At 39.9% G+C, this 21,098-nt stretch overlaps 3 protein-coding genes across 16 annotated transcripts; 1 reads left to right on the top strand and 2 right to left on the bottom strand.

Moving 5' to 3' along the window:
- Positions 1-452: 452 nt before the first annotated feature.
- Positions 453-6,236, top strand: LOC103708924. 11 transcript variants are annotated; one of them, XR_005514345.1, is made up of 6 exons: positions 453-1,482; positions 2,611-2,694; positions 3,505-3,597; positions 3,751-3,776; positions 4,172-4,267; positions 5,896-6,235. XR_005514345.1 is itself a non-coding variant. In XM_026805326.2 (3 exons), exons 1-2 carry the CDS (start codon positions 553-555, stop codon positions 2,656-2,658), a joined length of 978 nt encoding a protein of 325 aa, XP_026661127.2. In that variant the 5' UTR covers positions 454-552; the 3' UTR covers positions 2,659-2,694; positions 5,896-6,236. The 11 variants fall into 11 exon arrangements, 1 of the variants encoding a protein (XP_026661127.2); XR_005514351.1 differs by lacking the exon at positions 3,505-3,597; XR_005514346.1 differs by lacking the exon at positions 3,751-3,776.
- A 1,282-nt stretch (positions 6,237-7,518) lies between these two features.
- Positions 7,519-14,973, bottom strand: LOC103708925 (pentatricopeptide repeat-containing protein At4g19440, chloroplastic-like). Of its 4 annotated transcripts, XM_039132400.1 has the most exons (7): positions 12,151-14,973; positions 11,934-11,990; positions 9,735-9,816; positions 8,449-8,686; positions 8,051-8,103; positions 7,973-8,012; positions 7,519-7,890 (listed from the first exon to the last, which is right to left on the bottom strand). In XM_039132400.1, the coding sequence occupies exon 1, from the start codon at positions 14,896-14,898 to the stop codon at positions 12,373-12,375; it is 2,526 nt and encodes an 841-aa protein (XP_038988328.1). In that variant the 5' UTR covers positions 14,899-14,973; the 3' UTR covers positions 7,519-7,890; positions 7,973-8,012; positions 8,051-8,103; positions 8,449-8,686; positions 9,735-9,816; positions 11,934-11,990; positions 12,151-12,372. The 4 variants fall into 4 exon arrangements, with proteins under 4 accessions (XP_038988328.1, XP_026661125.2, XP_038988327.1 ...); XM_026805324.2 differs by having other exon boundaries at positions 7,973-8,103; XM_039132399.1 differs by having other exon boundaries at positions 7,519-8,012.
- A 1,491-nt stretch (positions 14,974-16,464) lies between these two features.
- LOC103708864 (probable protein phosphatase 2C 73) lies at positions 16,465-20,440 on the bottom strand. The gene is made up of 5 exons (XM_017843281.3): positions 20,091-20,440; positions 18,786-19,148; positions 18,563-18,680; positions 18,202-18,425; positions 16,465-17,377 (listed from the first exon to the last, which is right to left on the bottom strand). The coding sequence occupies exons 1-5, from the start codon at positions 20,283-20,285 to the stop codon at positions 16,931-16,933; spliced, it is 1,347 nt and encodes a 448-aa protein (XP_017698770.2). The 5' UTR covers positions 20,286-20,440; the 3' UTR covers positions 16,465-16,930.
- Between the last annotated feature and the right edge of the window lie 658 nt (positions 20,441-21,098).

Raw genomic sequence — 21,098 nt, 5'->3', positions numbered from 1 at the left:
ATAAAAGCCCACATCATGTTCATCCGAAAAATAGTTTATGCCATGCGCATTGCTATTGGATGGATGTTTACAAAATATTTTGTGATAATATGATATATAATTAGAAAAATTAAGATTTGAGATGGTATTAGTAATGCTAAAAAAAAAAGTAAATATGGGTGGTGAGAGTGGTCTTTCCAATTAAAAATAATAAATCAAATCACTAGCACGCTCTTGCCACTATGAAATCTAGGAAGAATGAACCTATAAAACTTAGGTTACAATGGGATTACGCTAAGGCTTACCCCCAATTAATCAACCACTGAAAACTCTGAGCAATACAATCCGTAAATAATTCAACTGATTTTGGATCCGATCCATTGATTTTTTAACGGATCTTTGACAACACCACTCGGACGAGTCTTGACTCGGGTCCGCGAGTTTTAAAACCGTAGTCGAATCGTTCAGACCCAAAACCGCTCTTCCCCGAATGACCCCACTGTCCCCTCCGATCGTACCCTCATCACCCTCAAATCTCTCTCTCTCTCTCTCTCTCTCTCTCTCTCGATCGCCATGGCTGACGATGCCGTCGTCGAGAAGATCTCCATCTCCGGTCCCACCCTCGCCTCCATCATCCATCGCTTCACGTCCTCTCCCGGCGACGTCGACGGTCTCCTCTTCGGCCACGTCGCCCGCCTCCCCCCTCCTGATCTCCACGACGACGACCCCTCCGCCGCCACCTCCGCCGCCGCCAGCCAGTCCCCTCTCTCTGCCACCGTCACCGGCATCTTCTGCTCCGGCTCCCCCATGGGCTTCTACGACGCCCTCGGCCGCCTCGACCTGCCTGCCCTCCGCCGCGCCTTCGCCGCCGCCGACCACCGCCCCCCCGGCTTCGCCCTCCTCGGATGGTTCTCTGGGCGCCGACGCTCCCCCGTCCACCCCTCCATGCGCGAGTTCGCCGTCTCCTTCTCCCTCTCCAAATACCCAACCCTAACCCTAGACGACCGCCCCGGCTCTGCCCATCCCGATCTCCCTCCGAAGCCCTGCATCTTCCTCCTCCTCGCCTCCTCGCCATCTCCGAACCACGCGGTCCACACCCACGAGTACCGGGCCTTCGTGTTCCGGTCGACGGCCGCTGGCAGCGGCGCCCTCGAGCCGAGATCGCTGGACGTCATCAACGTAGGCCCTGCCTTCCGGGGGCAGTACAGCTCCTTCTCGCCGGCGTCGGCGTTCCCGTGGATGCCGTGCTGGCCGAGGGGCATCGAGGAGGGGGAGAGAGAGAGGGGGAGCAAGAAAGGGGAGAGCCTCCGGGAGGCGGAGAGGGAGCTGCGGCTGCTGGAGTCCTCTGCGGAGGGATTCGGCCTAGAGAGATTGGAGCGGCTGGTGGGGCCAGGGGCGGCAGAGTACACCTCCGAGTTGGAGGACTTGTATACGAAGATGCTGCTCAAGCTGGAGGGCTTGGCGAGGCTTGTGGAGAAGAGCTCAGCTAGGGTTCTTGAGCAGGTGAGCTTTCTCTCTCCCTCTCTCTGTCTCTCTCTTGCTTAAATGCCTTATGCCTTTTGATTACAGATCTCTGTAACTAGAATATTGAATAAATTGAACTTTGTGTAATTTTTATTCGAAGTATATCTTTGACGAGTTCTTGATCTACTATGAATTGATATATATCATTTTATTGTGTCAAAAGTAATTCATTCTTACCATAGTATAAATCCGTACATTCTGTTAAGTGCTTAATAATTCTATAAATCACTCATGCTTTGTTGGATTATGGGGGTGATGTGTCTGTAAGGGAAGCATACTTGGTAGGTCATGGTTTTAGATATTTTTAGTTTAATTTTACTAAATGAGTTATTATTGTTGGCTGAATCTGAATTTGGTCTGTTGGCTTGTTTAATTTGTTTATTAGAAATTTATTCAGTTCCCATATCAAATCTTGCCTCTTTATTTTTGGTTTGACATCTCTCCAAGTTTAAAGGAATCTAGGGTTTCTTATCGCTTGCATGAGCTTAAATTGCATAACTAGCATGGTAGATTTCACTATCTGGCATCTGCTGTTATGTTGCCTTCACTTGGTTGCGTGACAAATATTTTTGTTGCCCAAAGGTACCCCAGTTTTGAACTCATCACAGATTCATAGAGGGTTGATGTCAGGTTGAGAGCTGGTAACAAAACTTTCTAAAATTTGGTGGATCATATCTTGATTCACAAAAGCAGCTTTGTGTAGACAAGATATTTTTTGCTCAAGGCTGGCTGATTGATGTCAGTGCTTCTTTGATTGGGTAACAGAAAACCTTTATGAAACATATATAGAGTAAAATCTAGAATGGTTAGAAGTGGAGCATTTTTTCCATTTTGACCGTGTCATCATCATTCATATCTTCTTTGTCAAGGCTGAGTACTTGATGGCAATCAGATCTTTGATTGATAAGAAAGAATCTTTATGAATTTTGGCCAAAATATATATGTAGATTAAGATCATGATAGGTAAATGCGGACTATTTTTTGTTTTGCTTGTGACATCTTTATTTATATCTTTTATGGAGTAAACGTGATCAAAGATGATTGCTGTTGTGATTGAGGTGACTTTTCCTTAGCAATCATACTTTTTCTTTTGGGCATATTTGGCAGGAAAACCGAAATTCATTATTGCGAAACAAGTTAGCCGGGATGGAATGAAATTTGTGTCATTTGAAGTCCTTGTGTCTCAACCTGGTATTTTCTTTAATTCCCCCAATGCTCTACATTAATGGTTACTTTTGATGCTTCATTTGTTCTGACATGCTTTTGAATGTTCGGTTTTCCATTCTTATCTCCAAAGAATTGTTTGCTTTAGTAGCAGATTTTCAATTTTTTGTTGGTTCATTCATGCTATCTTGCGTGCCATTGTTATAGTACAAATATTGACTATGCTATAGGCATTCTATTTGTTCAACTTCAAAATTTTGTAGAAATTCTTTTTTCAAAACTGTCATAGAGAATGATAGAAGGACATCAATTTACTGACAAATTATGGTTGATTAACAGCCAGAAATGAGTTCTCTTTCAATGAATTATATTATCAATGTGAAAAGTGGGAATTGAGATACAATGTAAAACATACATGATGCAGCTAGTGTAATCCTTTGACTCTTTTTTTTTTTTTCTTTGGGGGGGGGGGGGGGGATTATGCACAAATACTGTAAATGCGAAAAATGGTATGCTCTCTGTTGGGTTGGTTGTGCATCCCGTAGAATAAATCCTTGATTTTGAGAAATTGCTTGGGGGGTTATGTTTGAGATTTGAAAAGGATCACCTTGATGAAATTAGAAGCTGAATCTTCTAAGAGATGTATGCCTGGTCACTTAATAAAGGTTTGCTGCCCCCCCCCCCCCCAACAAAAAAAAAAAAAAAAAAACAAATCTCCTTTTCTTGCTTCTTCCTCTTTTCATCATTTTATCTTATTTTCTACCTATTTTCTCAAACAATTAGATAGAAATTGAAAATTGACCGCTCGTTATTCATCTTATTCTGTCTTCTTTGTAGTTTTCTTCTTTGTGATGCAGCAGTAACATCCATCCCTCCATATTATGCTTGATACTTTATGTCATGTCGAAGTTCACAAATGTTGGCACACTGGTAATCATGAAAACTGGTTTCTCTAAGTATTACTATATGCATTGTTTATATGTGCATAGTTACTATTAATTAATATTTTTTCCAAAATTTTATTTGTTAAAATATTCAACTGTATCACAGCTAATTTTTATATTATTTATGGCTTTTAAGCAGGCATGGAGAATGACATTCTTGAACAGGTGTCAACTTTTAGACATTCCCTTCTTGCCACGATACTGTTAATTGCCTCATACAGCATTTTAACCTGTAGTCTTTGTGATTTTTATTTTGGGGTATTATGGCTGCAGCTGGCTGCTATCATAACTAAAAGAAACCTCGAATTATATCTGCTGCACATCTCAAGTCCTCAGTATTGTAGGTTTTGCACGAACAGCAGAACAGTCTATCTCTTTTCTGTTTGTTTGTTTGCTTGCTTTCTTAGTGTGCATGTGAGCATGTGCGTGTGGGTGTGTGCATGCTGATACAAGATACGTTAGTGGAGCTTGGGTTGTGCTTCATAAAGTGTTGATTTCAGCTTGTAGTGCCTCTGTCAGTGTTTTGGACTTTGGAATAATTTTGACATTTTGTTTTCCAGAGTTTGCATGGAGTTGCATAACATTTGGGCAAATGTGTGCTACATTGAAAGGACTTTATCTCTCTTAGATATTTGATGCTTACTCAATGGCTAAATGTAAGAGAAAACTCAATCATTATTCTCTCTCAAGTTCTGATCTTTTAGAATCATGGTCTTCTCAATGTGGTTTTGGTATCCTGTAAGTTTGTGAGTTTATACCAAACCCGTTGATTATTTGCCAGTTGTAGCAAAGGGAAACCTAGTGTCAGCATACTCACTGGTGTTAACATTGTTGTGGTGGTGGTTGTTGATTTCCATCCCACCTGTACTCTTCTTGTGGATAAAATGTAGATTGGAAGGAGTTTCATGTTGCATTCCAACTTGAAATGGTGTTGAAATGTTATTTTGGTCTGGCATGATTTTGGAGGAGCATTGTTATGCATGTAGTCATGTACTGGATTTTCATTCATCTCATATTGGTAAGACATTATGTCATTGCTTGTGTCAGCTTCATCGACATCCTTTTGGTTATCATTCGTCATTCGTTATTAATGTTTTCATAAGCAACAGAACATAGAAGCAGGGTTCTTTGTGTAGACTTCATTGTTTACTATGGCCTGAAATGTTTCTGGTATTTGTCATCTCATCTTTATGATGATGCTGTTTTTCGACCCATTGCTTGTTTGTGGAGGTATTCTTTCATTGCTCATGTGATTATCCCTTGCATTCCTTCATATCATTGTTTCATATGGTTGTGACAGTATTTATTGGCAAACGTAAGGGGATGTGCTGCTTTGACGTGTTGTGCATGTTCACGCAGTCTAGACTGGATGGGGTTTCAAGTAACCTTACATAAGTTTTTTGGAAAATAGAGAGTAACCTCACATAAGATGGTTCCAGAATTTGGCATTATCACTCACATTTAGGAGCTAGTCATCTACATGCTCTATTTACTTCATCAGGTACTTTTTTTTGGGTCAATTGACAAGAATTATTGAGTACCAAATTTACACTAAAGTGCTGGTCTGAGTCCCTGTCATTTGCAAAGACGTTCACCCTTGGTCTCGCCCTTAGGGCCCTATTCCTTTTTCCAGTTCAGCAATTGATATTTGTTTGTAATGCATAAGCTTTCACGTAGGTACTGTTGTCATATATATATATATATATATATATATATATATATATATATATATATATATATATTGATAAATATAAAGGATGCGGCCTCTTAGTGTTTCTTTAGTGAGATTGGTGATTGGCGAAGGGCTGAATTCTGAATTTGAAGTTATGAATGCTTATCAGAAGAAAAGTATTTAAGTATACAATGAATTTTTTGGATGTACCTTCGGAGTTATTTTTGTACTTTAAATATGATTACTTATGTTTGCTTGTACATTTAGGTTTGAAACCAAGTCCAAACTGAAATGGACCAAGTCCACCACTGTTAGACTTAAGTTCACTTATTTAACTATGGCCATTTTTTATGGTATTGGGTTATCTTGTGAGCTCAAGTACTGAGTAGGGGTTCCGCTCACAAGTCAAGAGGTGTTATACATATATGCATTGGCTGGGTACGTGCCGGTTGAACTTTCCCGCCTATGGTAGCATGATAGCTAGGTATTGCCATGTTTGCAGCTATATGTTTTTACTATTTAATTATCTCTTAATTTTCAATCAGCCCAACAATTCCATTCCATGGTAATCATCTTAATTGCTCACATTTTTCATATTGTAACCATTTTCAGTGCATTAATGTTCCAAACGAAGGCTGGTTGCTTTGAATCAATGCCAAGGGTGGATAGAAGCACCATGGATGAGGTGAAGAGACTAGGAAATGCTGTGATGATTTTGTTGCCTTGAATTGTTTACGGAAAATTTCATGTCTATTATAAGATTTAGCTCACTTGTGTTTATGAAGGATGGGGGGGAGTGACAATGCGGTGGATAGCAATCTTGGTAGATTTGGACTTAAAAAGAGAAATAACTCGTTGGGTTCTATGTATATTGTGAAGAAATTTGCTTCTCTGAAAATTCAGAAATATTGCCATCCGCGAGGTTGCAAGGTGTTGCTGCTTTTGTTTCTTCCCCTTTTGTTTTTATATTGAGCTTAAAGCCGTTGTTTCATTTGTTCTGGACAAGGTCTAATGGCATATGCACACGCTTTTGTTTGAGAACTCAATTTTTTGACGGAGCTAAAGCCTTTCGATCGATCCGGTATCTTTGATTCTTCATAATAATTGCAAAGCTCGGTTTATATCCATGGGAATTTCTAATGTTGGATTGATAGATTTACTTGCATTTTCTTAGATGTATCACTTATATGTCTGTGGGGATGAAGTTCTGGAGTCCTCTGGTAGAGTGCACTCATCGCTATATACTATAGCATCACGTGCATTGGCATTACATTGAACCCTTAGCTTATATTATTCTTGATTTTAACCTTTAAATCTATGGCTGGGTACAACCAGAAAAGCCAATCTGCGTTCTCCGTTCGGCACTCGCCACAAATTTAATTAGTATTAAAGATGAACTAATAAAAAGATTGCATGCGGTGCCATAGATCAGGGTCAAGAACAATCTTCTGTTTTCGGTTTTCAATCTTTGTCGATTTTGCTCCAAAATCTGAATTGAAATAATAAGGTCCACCATGTTTAGTTCCATAAAAGAGCAGTAAATTGTGCTGGAATTTACGCTATGATAGTTTCTTGGTGGGCCACCGACCACAAGGAATTTTTAACTTATTGCGCCATTAAAATCTGAATAGCAGCTAATTTATTTCCTTAACAATCTGCCCACATTCAGAGAGGACTTCAGAAATACCTATCTTGTGGGTACAAACGTGTAAGTTTAGTGCCGTTCATTATATAACATTATATTAGATTAGGCTCGATGGATTGTTGGATCCGTATGACATCACCCTTTGCAATAGCTTATGATAATAGGCGGGCCCATAAAAAACTAAAATTCAAAAGCAAAGAGAGCGTACTTTTTTTTTTTCTTGAGGGGTCTTAATTTTGTCCCATAAACAAGCAGCAAGCATTTGCCGTGGACATTCACAGAATTGTTTTTTTGAGGCTAAGACATTCGCAATATTGCTAGAATGATGATTGGTTTTTTAAAAGTAAGAATTGAACTAGAAGGTTGTAGAATAATAACATCGTAAAATAAAAATTGTCAAAAATAACATCTCAATTCTTAACTTTAGGTTTCATTTTTCTCAAGAAAACTGATGAAATTGGGTGCCAGTATAATACACACAAGGTAAAAGGAGTAAAGAGAGAATTTACATCCATTGTCAAATTCAATCATCTAGTTGCAAAATAAAATCAAAATCATGAAATATGATACCAAGTTTTAAAATGTCCATAAACAAATAATCATACATTTTGGAAATTTCTCTGTCCAAAAATCAACACATCATGTTATACCACAATATAAAAAAACTTTGGAAGAATGTGGTATAACTTTGGGAGAATGTGGTACATACAAAAAAGATCATCAAACCATGTAAGTTTCATGTACAAGCAGTACTTAATAGGGCTCAAACCGTAGGCTAGGTAAAAGAATCCAAAGATGTACGTTCATCCAGAAGCAGAAAAGCATCAATTTATAGCAAGTCATGCAATTTCTAGGTTCAGCATACCCGTATCAGTTAGCCAAGTTAAGAATCAAGGTGTGAAGATGAACCTTTAGTTACTCCAGCTCAGTATCTTGTCCCTTAATCACTTCCTAATGCCTTGCTGTGGGATCACACCATTAAAATCAAGATTATTCTGCTTTTAAATACATTAGACTAGAGTCAAAGAAGCACTGGAATTTCACCTTGTCAATGGGCAGGCAGTAAAAATTCACGGTCTGATCCCTGGAATAGCATAGAAACGGTTGGTTTCCAACTCTAACCTCTTAGTTGAAGTGGCCGCATCTTGGATCCTAGTACATGTCTGTGGTGAAACCTGATGATGTTCCCAATACAAAATAGGATTTAGGTGACATTAGGAAAATAACATAGAATGGCATACCCGGACTGTCATAGGGACTTCTAGTCACAACATTTAACATCAAGTTACAACGGTCGATTTGCTTGTAGAAGAGGAATTTATAAAATCAATTTTGCTTCATACTATGTTTGCAAGTACATATACGTTACTGGTTACAAGTTAGGATTCAAAACTTACACAAATAAATTGAATTAAAAACTTACAAAAAACAATATATAGCTTTTGCTTAATTGATCAGGAATGAGCATGTAAAAGAATATAAAAGAATGACAGATTAGTTATAAAAAAAACCCGTAAAACCTTTGCTCGTCTCCATTGTCAGAGATACAAGCCTTCACATCACAGATCTATGTCATGTAATGTGCTTCAAGATTGCTTGTCGCGGCAGTTTGCATCAAAAAGCTAGCAATGTACAGATGGCACCAAACCCATTTTTGCAGGATGTCTGAAGAAGAAATGATGCTCCAGAATATTGCATCCTCCTGTCATTCACCATGCTCATGCAGTAAGAGGATCCCAGGCTTGCAGCGGCCACGACCTGTCATAAGAAGCCTGGTTAGCAAGCTCCATGATTGGAACCACTCTCTCAATGAGACACATCTGAATGGTGTTCTGTGGTAGAATAATATCATATTATAATAAGACTTGCATTTTACTGCAGAGGGCCTGCATGGCCTCTCTCTCACCCTAACGAGCCATCCAAGGTTGTTGGCAGGTAGCCACCTCTGAAGAACCACATATCAACATCTTCCTAACCGACTAGTATCTCATTCTAAACTGAGAGGTGATGGTAAACAGCCGATGTGGTATTGCAAATATAATTGGATAATTTTTCTTAGCTGTTGCCAGCTAGATGGATTCAAGTAATCCACATATAATATTCCTGAGGAACATAATGTAGATCCTGGAGAAATAAAAGGCTATTTCTAAGCCCTCCTGTTTATTCTAAAACTAAATCCCTACTAAAACCTTGAGACACCAGCAAAATCTAAGTTCTTCAGTTTCTTTTAGATCCAAATGCTCCAAGTGAGAAATCTTAACAAAGACAGCATAATGCATTTTCGTTATTGAATACAAAATATCCTTTACGTCGTCTCCAGAGTCACCTAAACAATCCAAATTTTGGACTCCTAAATGGACACCAACACCCGACACCTAAAATCATTAAATTATGACGTCATAACCAGTACGTGTCAACTTTTTGCAATTCTAAGCAAAAATCAAGTCTAACATAACATTTTGTGAAGGTCTTATTAATTATGCACTATTTTCATAAGTACACACATAAGCACATCTATAAGGCACAGAGATGTCCTGGTGTTGGATTTTTAGTTCTCTGGATCAGGTTCCTCTAGTTTTATGTCATGGGCCTAAGATTCCTTGTCCCCAACACTAATCGTCAGGCCTTCTCCTAGTCAAATTGCAACATAACATGACATAAGAAACTTTTCTATAGAGCTGTGAAACAGTAATGTGTTTTTTTTTCTTTTCAGTAATAAAAAACCAGCTGCAGGTACATGCAATCAAGCACAAACATATTGTAACTTCGTACAAAAATAATAATATGAAATAACAAAGGAATTTACCTTATTTCTTGACATCAATGATGATGCTTGGCTGATGGTTTCTTTGAGTTCAACACCAAAATCCTAAACTGGAAAAATTACCCTGCAGATAACATAGATTTTTAGTTAGTATTCACAAGAAATAATCAAGTCAGATGCACTGAGGAAAATGATCACGTTATTAAAAATTTTCATAAGACTGCTATTGTATCTTGAAAAATTTCATGAGAATATCCTGTGGTAGATAACAAAAGGTCGCATTCTATCACTTTGGAAAGTTGATTCACTTCTGTGCATCTTATCGGAATCTTAACTAGAACTCTTCTTGTGTTAAAGTTATAATGGTTTTGACAATTATAATATGGATAAATGTGTTTGATTATCATTAAATGGTCAATAAGATAATCATATTATTTTATAATATTTAGTTTTTAGGTGTCTTCCTAATATATCGTGTTTTGTCTTTTAAAATGTGCTTCTTCTCTATATTATTGTCCATTCACTTGTACATTGTACAAACTAGAAGTCCTGGTGTCTTGTCTATCAAACCAAGGTCCGCAATACCGGAACCGGAATCTATGTTGGTAGGCCGGCAGTACGGTATATTATGATACTATACCGTGTTGTTCTGGCATATGTACTGATGAAGGAAAATTGAAGAGGGAGGGGAGAGGAAGAAGGAGAGAGAGGAAAAGACAGTGACAGAGGGAGGGAGGGAGAGAGAGAGACAGAGGGAGGGAGGGGGAGAGAGATGCTGGGAAAGGGAGAAAGAGGGGGCTTAGAAGCCCTCCTCTCCTCCTCTACTCGGGCTGTTGGGAGGAACCCCTATTTTGTTCGAAACAGGGACTGCGGAAAAAGAAAGAGAGAGAGAGAGGGACGGAGGGGGAGAGAGATATATCAGGAAAGAGTGAGAGAGGGGGCTCGGAAGCCCTACTCTCCTCCACTCATCCATTGGGGGTGCTGGGCGGAGCCCCTATTTTTTTTCTTTCTTTAAGTGAAGTCAGCACAGTTTGCCGATTTCACTCAAAGAAATGAAAAAAATTGCAATCGAGCCTTTGTTTCATTCGAAACAGGGTCTCCGCCCAGCACCTCCTGTGAATGAGTGGAGGAGGAGAGGAAGGCTTCCGAACCCCTTCTCTCACCCTCTCCCAGCACCTCCCTCGCTCCCTCTCCCTCTCTCTTTTCCTCTCTTTCCTTCTCCCCCTCTCCATCCCTTGCTGGTTTCTTGAACCGAGGGCCGGAACTGCACTGGTCAGTCCCTGGTGCAGCTCAGTACGTCCCAAACCGGAAGGTTTAGGGTGGTACGACGGTTCTTGTATCAAACTTTTGTTATTGATGCAAACAATGGTGATGCAAAATTATCACCTATTTTCCTAATTCTAGATGGAAAAAATAAGGATCCCTTGAATGATAACTAGAAACCAGATAGTATATGATGGAGGTGGTTCATGGGCGCGTACCGGCTTCTATAACGCAGGACGAGAACCAACAAGTGACGAAGTCTTTAACTATTTCCCACCCCAACAAGGTAGTCTTCAGAGAATAGTCGATTGTGATGTAAATTTTGGTCAATACATATGTGTACAGTCTCGTTGTTTTGATTTAAGATGGTCGCTATACAGATTATTAGGTTTCATACATACTGCATTCCACATTTTACTAAAAATATGAACAAGCAAATGGAAGAGGTAACGGGTCCAAAACCTTTTTCTTAAAAAAAAGGAATCAATACATCTAGTATAAATCTCAATAACAAGTAGAATTTAAGTCATTTTAATAATCAAGTGGATTAAGATTGTATTCGATCCAACCGACATTCAACCCACTAATAATCCTGATTTGATAGTCTTGTGGAAGGTAGGTTGGAATCAATCTTGTGATATCAGGAATACCAGAAAGTTTAAGAACCAATGAGAATGAATTGATCAAAACCCTGATCTTTGGTATAATGTTTGCAACACAAGAATCAGATACAAAATTCATAAAATTGGTCATAATGGAAAATTAAAATGAAATACCATTATACAAAAGAAAACAAGGAAAAGAGGCATGGGGATTCTGCACAATTTCAAGAAACGCATCTCATAAACAACAGGAATATAGCCTAGTTGCAAAACAACTAGCCATGTATTTTTCTCCCAATATACATATCAAACAGGAGTACAACTTGAAAGAATATACTAAGACAAGGATTCATCTAACATGAGACAAGTTTCATGCCTTATATGTGCTATGTTTCTTAGTCTGTGCACCCTTAAATGTTACTCCAATAAAAACCTGCAAAAAGGCAGATCACATAGAAAAATATGAATGAAATAGCTATGCTTAGAAAGAAAGATGAATATGGCATCACAAGAACGATATGATTAAATGCATGCACACTCTCAAGATGCAAAGCCATGGACTACAAAAACCACAGTTTAAGCAAGATTAGAACCTGTCAGCCGACGATCATCAGCCAGCCATGAATGCCATACATCTCTACCTTCAAGAATGCCATCTCCAAAAGGAAAGGTGAATACAGGCACAAGTTTGCATTTGTATTGCAGCCCCAGGGAAATGGAGAGTCCCCCGCATGTTAAAGCATGCATTAGATGTCTATAGATTCTTCTGAAGGTAGTTGGTAAGGTTCAGTTGTCCATGAAGATATCTTAATATGCTAAGGCCCAATTCCCTGCTTGATAATGCTTCCATCAGATATGGAAGCAGCTTCATTTTGGCACCCTACACTAGTTATTCCATGAACTAAAGTAGTGTAAGACACCTCATCCAACACCATGTTTTCTTGAGTCATATGATCAGATATCTTAAAAGCCTCCTCCATTCTTCCTTCATTGCAGAAACCAGACATTAACGTGTTATAAGTGACGACATCTGGAACAATACCATTATCCAGCATTTCATCTAGAAGTTTAGCTGCTGCATCATAGTTTTCCATTTTACAGTATCCACGCATTAGGACAGTGTAAGTAACCTTATTTGGGGCTAGCCCACTAGCATGCATTTCCTCAAGGACTTTGTTTGCTTCATCCATTTGACCTATCTTACAATACCCGTCAATAAGTATAGTATAGCTTACAACATTCAATTCCAAACCATCCTCTCTCATTTTCACAATCAAATTCTTAGCCTCTTCAACACGACCAACATCACACATCCCATGCATAAGGGTACAGTATGTCACAGAAGTTGCTGCAATGCCTTTACTCTTCATTTCATCTAGAAGATTATAAGCCTCTGAAATTTTACCATCCCTGCAGTAACCACCAATAAGTGAATTATAGATGACACTATTTGGCTCTAAACCCCAACTAGCCATCTCCTTCAAGTAGATTTTGGCTTTATGGACTTCTTTAGCCTTACAATAACCATCTATTATTGTGCTAAATGTGAAAAGATCTGGAACCAAACCCTCATTCTTAAGATCATGAAGAAGCGTGATAGTCTCTTCCATCCTACCCAAATTGCATAATCCATGTATTAACGTATTATAGGTAATAATGTCTGGCTTAAACCCTCTTTTAACCATGTCGTCCCGAAGTTTAAAGCCTTCATCCATTTTCCCTTCTTTGCAACAACCTGAAATCAAAGTATTGTATGTCACCCTATCCAAAGCCAATCCCTTCTCAAGCATTGTGCGAAGAAGCCGAACTGCCTCTTTCATGTTCCTTGACTCACAGAGCCCATGAATCAAAGCATTCGAAGTAATGGTGTTCACACCAAAACCCTTCTCTAGCATTTTGAACCAAATATCAATCGCCTGACGATGCTTCCCATTCTCACACAGCCCCTTGATCACTGACGTCATTAGAGAATCATTCGGTCTTAAATTCCTTAATAACATCTCCCTGAAAAGCCTCAAGGCAGAGTCAAACCTTAATGCCTTTGTGACAAGCCAGAAAATAATAGAATTAAATAGCCCGACATTTATTTCCATACCATTTGACAGCATCTCATCTAGTAGATACTCGGCCAGCTCCATCTTCCCTGACATGCACAAGCCTTTTACAAGTGCATTATAAGTAACCGAATTTGGCTCCATCCCTTTCGCCACCATCTCATTTCTTAACTTCAAAGCCTCTGAACTCTGCCCCATCCTGCAGTGCCCGTCAATCAGAGTATTATAAATAAACTCATTTGGCAAAATGCCCATCTCGTCCATCTCCTTTAGGACAGACTCCACATCTCCAAATCTATTGCATTTAACCAAACCGTTGATGAGAACATTGAATGTAACAACGCTCGGCTTCACTGAGCTCCTCACCATCTTCTCCTTGAACCGAAACGCCTCATCCAACATCCTCTTCTTGCAGAGCCCATCGATCAGCACATTGTAAGTAACGACCGTGGGACGAATTCCCGAGCTTTCCATCTCTGAGAACAATGTGATCGCCTCAGCGACCTCGTGGTTCTTACAGAAGACATCAATGACAGGGGTATACGAGTAGGCATCCGGAACAACAAACTGTCGCATTCTGTCGAACACCATGTGCGCATGCTTGCAATCATTGACCTTAGAAAGCGATGACAGGAGAAGGTTGCAGGTTTTCAGAGATGGGCAGAACCCTCGCTCTACGAGGATCTGGAATGCCGCGACGGCGAGCTTCGGGCCGTCGGATCGGAACTGGGTGCAGCACACGTGAACCAGGGTATCGAGAGCGCCAGATGGCGGCTCGTCGGCTGAAACAGTGTCGGCGAGGGAGCGAACGATCTCGGGGAACCGGCGACTGGGGTCGTCGAGGAGAAGGGGGAGGCTGCCACCAGCTCCACCACTGATGAGGCGGATGAGGAGGAGGCGGGCGGGGGCGGCGAGGTTAGATCGGAGGAGGGCGTGGACGAGGATGGAGTAGGATCGGGGAGTGAAGCAGAAGCCGCAGTGGCCGGAGGCGAAGGAGAAGAAGCGGAGGGCTGGGCGGGGCTTGATCGCCGGCCGGAGATCGAGAAGGAGGCGGTCGAGGAGGCGGGGGGAGAGGCGGGCGAGGGTCTCTCGGCAGAGGTCGGCGTCTATGGAGGGGCGGGATAGGAGGAGGGCGAGGTCGCGGCGGAGGAGTGAGGTGTCGGCGGCGGCCGGCGGCGGAGTAGCGTGGTGGTGCGGATCTGGGGCGGCGGAGCTGGAGCAAGGTACGGCGCGGGAGCAACATAAGGGCCGGCGGGGTTTTCTTGGGAGCGGAGGAGGTAGTCTCATCGTGCGCCGTCGGGAAGAGGGGGAAAGTTGGGGGTTTCAGAATCGGCGGGGGCGGGGGTTGGGGGGGGAGCTGGGGGGAAGAATCAACGGCTGGAATTCGATCGGCATCTATCGGGGTGTAAGGCATGGAGCACCGTTTCCACAAATATTGGAAGGGTTACAGGAGTCATGATTCATGGCTATAGCTTGGTATTCTGGCTGGTCCGGATCCACGATGTTGGTTGAACTCAAGTTTATGATCCTACTTGAACTTAGGTCCAGTGCGCGACCATGACTTGTGAGGTAGCAGTGCAATACAACATGGCCCAAATACAGTATGTATGAGTCAATGGAGAAGGTTAAGTCAACTTGCCATAAGATGATTGTTACACTTTTCCTCGCTCAATATCCAATTTTGTATGAATTATATAGAGGATCCATTTGAGAGGATGGAATATGTAGTTCCCATTTTACGCAGTTAACTCTGATTGTGGCCTACCAAATATGTCCATCCATCTAGAACTCCCAATAGGTATGGCGATGTGTATCAATGCATGTAATGATATTTTTTTGGATTAGTGCACAATGAAAAGCAAGATGTAGTTGATAGAAGAGGAGATTCCTCCTGGCCCCATGGCCACTTCTTAGATGTAGTATGGGAAGTCTTTGATTTCGGTTCATGCATTAAACGAAATCTTATGGTCTTACATTTGTCATATTAGACTCTACAACATAAGAAAAAAAAAAAATTACTATTCAATAGAAGTAATCCATGTTATTAGAGGAATGATTATGCTTTGTTTCTTAATGGACATGGGTTGGTTTTTTCCTGGCTAGCAAGTGTAAATGTTAATAAGTCAATGAGAGCTTTAGTTAGTTCCGAGAATAGAAAGTTACCTTGATAGCTACTTTTTTTATTATTTAGTAATAATATAAATATTTTATATATAAATAACATATTTATATTCTTACTAAATACTTTATTAGTTTTAATAAAAAATAATTTTTTAAATATATTAATATATTGTTAAACATTATTAATCTTTTAAGAATACCATTAGTGAAAAATGTTATTACTTTTACTAAAATATATTATTTTTATTAAAATACCATTAGTATTATTAGTGTTATTAATAATATTAACTTCACTATTTTTACTAAAATATTATTAGTTTCAATTAATGTATTTAAATATCTTTGACTTTATTAATATTTTATATTAAGTATTATTAATTTTTGTTAATAGTGTCTTCCAAATAATTTTTAAATATGTAGAAAGTGCAATTCTTTTCACTCTATCCTCAGTAGGAGGGATAGATTTGTGTTATACGAATCTAAAACTACTAGAAAAAGGATTGAATACCAAATTAGAGCTCGAATTGACCACTCAAAAATCTATAGGAGATAGAAACCCAACTCGATCTGTTAAAAAATCATGGTTTTCTTTTCTATTTTCTAGGATGAGAGGATGGAGAGGTTGATAGAAAATCCCACTCATCAACTTAGAAAAGTACACACACACGTTAGATATCTAATTACCCATTGTGTTTGATAAATGCAACCAAGGCGCTTAGAAAAGAACAGTTACCAAAAAAGGACTATCAGAAAAGAACAGGCGATAGCAAATAAATCAATTTCTTGCTGGCACAAGCAAGTTTAACTGATAAAACATCCGAGCCATTTGCCTCCCTTCTGCACAAATAAAAACAGAGCCCCCATGAGGTTCCAATAGAAGGCTGGGTATATTCACTACTTCCTCTCAAAGGATCATAACAAACCCAGCTATATTGCAGTTCTTCCTGAGCTCGTCTCTGGTACAAAGCAGAGCGTGCTGTGAAAGAATGGGAAATGATATTAGGACGGAAGGTGTTGATGCTCACTAAGATGGTTTTCTTTTGTTGGTCCTCAAATTTGGTAGAGCAGATGATGTAAAGATCCGGTCGCGTTGAGCATAGGTTGTTTGAGCACAGCACCATGACTGTTTTGTGACTCTGTTTGCTCGCGCAATGAATTGAATTCATCTCGAAGAATAAAATCAAGTGAAGGGTAACTACTAGATCTTTGGCGAAGCTGGCATTTCATCCTCTTCCACTTTCACCGATCTCTTACGCCAGCTCAATACGCCAGCAAACCGGGGAAGCTTCAACAATGAGTTCACTCTGCTGACACCCTCAAGAGCAGTCCACACTTCCCTTGAGCCTGCAGTGCTCTCATCATCCAAGTCGGAGACTTCCCCACTTCTAGCTGTTTTGAAGCTATCAGAGAATGATGGTTCGCGAGATTTTCTGCTGCTTCTGCGAGCCTCGATGGTTGGCATGGTTGATGTGGGAAGGAGATTCAAGAAGAGGCATATAACGGCACAGTCGTCGACCTTAGAGGTAGGGTGTTTGAATCTCCAGGCTCGGACCGCTCGGTCTACTAATTGCTTAGCAGCATCATATCGTTTACTGACTGATGACACTATCTTTACAACTTCCTCATTTGATAGGACATCCCATACCTACAAACAATCGCAATTCTTGCATTAGAGGAATTAACCTGCAAAATATATCTCTTTTTCAAATTTTGTAGTCTTCATGTTGTCAACAAAGGGAAAATTAATAGATAGCAAAATTTAGATCGAGCCTTCTCGCAGAAAATAGATCAAGAAACAAATAAAGTTGAGTCAATAGAAGTTGAACAGAAAGTAGAAGAAGAGGCATCATGTGGATTCTGTGACCTTGGATAACATAGTTCCTCTCAAGAGGCCTTGGTAACAAAGGCTCGGTCCAGACCATGATCACTAAGTTATCGGTATTAGAACTTCGAAAAATTGTTGGTGATGGATGGCTGTGCTACAATGTTGGGTTGTAAAGAATGTAATTCTTAAGTCTTTTCTACCTTTTATTGTAAATGGGTTTGGGGATAAGTTGTGCTCTATGTACCCTCCAAAGATCAGGAATACAACAGAGAGCCTGATGGCTGGTTCTCTTCTTCCCATTCCCAACATATTTTCCCCTTCTTTTCTTCTGCTATTTCCATGATTTACTTCAAAAGTTCATAATGAAATAAAGATTGAAAGAAAACTGACACTGTAGTGACTACACATCTTGATTCACAGGGAAAGTTCAAATTCTAGATGAACAGAAAATAGCGCAGTATGTTAACTACTGAAGATTCTTAGGCTATGTAAGTCATCTAGAAAAATCTAGTCTTACTAACCATGGAATAACTGAGAAAAAAAAAATCTTTGGGGAAATATCTGAGTGTAATTATTCTGTAGTATTATTGCTTAAAAAGACTTAATCTGCAATTCATTTAGAGCTTGTCATGACATCTACTTACCCCATCAGTTGCAAGGACCACAAACTCATCCTTCTCTGAAAGCTTCCGATACGAAACCTGTGGTGTGGAGATAAGCCCAAAATCCTTCAGGCAAAAATCTCCAAAAGCTCTTGCCATGGCAAGGCCTGGAGAGTCCTCGTCGGGCAACCATAACCTATGCACATCTGGTTCTTCTTCAAGCGCAAAAACTCTTCCTTTGCAACTCTTAATCCTTTCGGCCTCACCTGTGTCACACCCCATGAAGATGAGAAAAAAAATACATATTATCTGAAGTCATTGCACTTTACCTCTCTCCCTCTCTCTCTAGATGACACTTGAAGCTATGTAAAATTAAAAAATGAATTAGAATATGGGAACTCACTTGGAACATTTGGTTTTAGATCAACAGTCAGTTGGACAGCAACAGGTTGGTTTTCGTTATCTCGGGTACAAAGAACAGCCCGAGAATCTCCTAAATTGGCAATTATCAAGTGTTCCATCTAGAAGAGGAAAAGTGACAAATAATTAGAATTTAGTTCCTAACAATGAAAAAAATAGACACTTCAAAACAATATAAAAGTAGCTTTTGCAAGACCTAGAAGTACCTGTTTAACTATGGATACTGCTGTGGTTCCACTACAAATGCAATCGATGCTAGCTTGTTGGCTGAGCTCTTTATCCATTTCCTCAAATGCCTTAACAATGATGGCCTTCCATGCGGAGAAACAATGTTGGGAATCATCACTAACATCATGAAAATGGTCTGAGTCATCGCTGTCATCTCCATTGACATTGTTTTTATTGAGATTGCTGTCATTGTTGCCATGATCAAAGAACTGCGACGACATAAATTCTGAAGAGAGTCTCATTGGCAGGGTATCACGAACATGGCCGGCAACTTTGTGACCGAAGGGGCCATGTCCATCAAAGACACCACAAAAGATTGTATCCTTCTCGCCAGCAAAATCCTATGGATCTTAAGGTTAATTAAATAGCAAAAGTATAATTCATTCCCAAGGAAATTGTAGAGGGAAAGGAAAGTAGTAATGCCGTGTTTCATTTCTTATTTCTTAAAGAACAATGGTGACAATGGCATAGAACATTGCAATTCTATATATAGCAAGAAGAAACATGAAATTATAATGCGACTTTGCTCAGGAATAAATGACATTTTTTTTTTTGTACCGGACTTATTATTTTCCGAAAAGAACTGATTACCTTGATGATTATTTTTTTTTTCTTGAGAAGAAGATGGGCAAGCCCATTAGGTTAATGAACCATGAAATTGGTTAAAAATCTTTGGAAGGAATCAAAAGAAATGTTAATCAAACTCACTAAAGGACTACTTTAGGAACCTTGTGAATGCTTGATTATTTTTTACTCTTTTCTATTGAACTTTCTCTCGTGTGTTCTACCATTTTATTATATCATTTTACGATACTCTATCCATGGAAACTGGTTAGGTCTTTGAAAGCTAAGAATCCAATAAACTCTAAAGTAATTGAATAATTCAGAAAAATATGACGATCACAAAATTTCAACCAGTAAAGAGAAGTTCTAGTTTCTTTTACTTTCCCATGAATGAGACAGTGTGGATCTTGCCACCTTTGGCTTAAAAACCAAAAAAAAGAGAGAGATTCTCTTTGTACGAGAGATGGCCATGAACACATACAAAATAGAAGATCGTAGAAATAACGAACGAAAACAAAATGTTATAATAACAATCAAACGTCATGAATTAAAACAACGAGACAGAAAATTTAACAACGAGAACAGAGCATCCAAACAGAACAGATCTCTAAAACCAGAGGCAAAAACGTGATTAATCTATCATCAATTTTCTTTTCTTCAAAAAGTTTTCGAAACCTTTTTCTACTTCTGATCTCAATTTTCTTCTTTCCGAGTCTTACCTCCCACATGGTCATTGCATCTTGGTTGACACCCTTCCATCCTTGTTGCGTGTACATGGATGCGAAGGTGCACGACCCTTTCAACCTCACACGTGCTCCATCCTCCCCCTCCTTCCCATCAAAAAAATCTTCCTCCTCTTCTGTGCATTGAAGTCCTCCCGGCTTGACCTCCTCCTTGCTACAACACCCTCCCATCTTCCTCCAAACCAGGCAACAATCCTACCTTGGCTCCGGCCTGAAAGAAGGCCACACCTTAGAGGATCTCAGAGAGGAGAGAGGGGGAGAGAGAGAGAGAGAGAGAGAGAGAGGAGATTAATGGCGAGACTGGTGGGAGTTTGTGACTTAAATGCGGCTGGGAACACCATTTACTGTGCAGCGTCCTTGGTAAGCGTGAGTTCCGTTTCCATTCCCCTGTTTTATTTTCGTTTTTTTCAGTCTCTTTCATTTCGCCCTTTTGGGTTCGTTTGTTTGCTAGTTTGGCTTGCCTTCTTCCCTTGCCGCGATAATGATGATGGGACGGAGATATCAACGGAGGTCTATCTAAGAAAAGGTCAGTGTTTGGGCCTCGGAAAGGTTGAGTGAGCTCGTGGCTTCGTGCCAATTTGCCAAGAGCCAGGGTCGGTGTCATTTTGAGGAGGAGATGAGGCTGATCTGGTAATTAGATGGCTTGTCAGAATCAGCCAGTCCAGTACTAATAAGACGTAATGTTTTAATTGTTATAAATGAAAATAACTGCAAGTTAAGTTACTATGAATGAATAAAATCTGTTTGCTTTCCCGGTTATTTACTTGACACCATCTTTTTTTACCACAAGGCATCACCTGCAAGTTTCTCGCTGGAAACTGGCTAACTGGTTGTGTCTGAACTCTAATGTTTAGCTTTGTTGGGGTGGTAAGTCAAAATCCTAGAATTAGAAAGTTATTATTATTATCTTTTTTTACATTAAAGTGCCGATGAGGTGGGGAGAGAGAGAGGTGGAAAAGAGATGGTATTGCTGAAGAACGGGGG

This window comes from Phoenix dactylifera, chromosome 12 (assembly GCF_009389715.1).
Source record: "Phoenix dactylifera cultivar Barhee BC4 chromosome 12, palm_55x_up_171113_PBpolish2nd_filt_p, whole genome shotgun sequence".
NCBI lineage: Eukaryota > Viridiplantae > Streptophyta > Magnoliopsida > Arecales > Arecaceae > Phoenix > Phoenix dactylifera.
This window is presented reverse-complemented; position numbering and strand designations above follow the sequence as displayed.

Coding starts and splice junctions, on each gene's coding strand:
- LOC103708864 (XM_017843281.3), bottom strand. CDS start 20,285: ATGGGAGGGTGTTGTAGCAAGGAGGAGGTCAAGCCGGGAGGACTTCAA. Junction 18,681..18,785: donor CAGTATCCATAGTTAAACAG/GTACTTCTAGGT, acceptor TTCCTCTTCTAG/ATGGAACACTTGATAATTGC. Junction 18,426..18,562: donor TCTAAAACCAAATGTTCCAA/GTGAGTTCCCAT, acceptor GGTGTGACACAG/GTGAGGCCGAAAGGATTAAG.
- LOC103708924 (XM_026805326.2), top strand. CDS start 553: ATGGCTGACGATGCCGTCGTCGAGAAGATCTCCATCTCCGGTCCCACC. Junction 1,483..2,610: donor CAGCTAGGGTTCTTGAGCAG/GTGAGCTTTCTC, acceptor CATATTTGGCAG/GAAAACCGAAATTCATTATT.
- LOC103708925 (XM_026805324.2), bottom strand. CDS start 14,898: ATGAGACTACCTCCTCCGCTCCCAAGAAAACCCCGCCGGCCCTTATGT.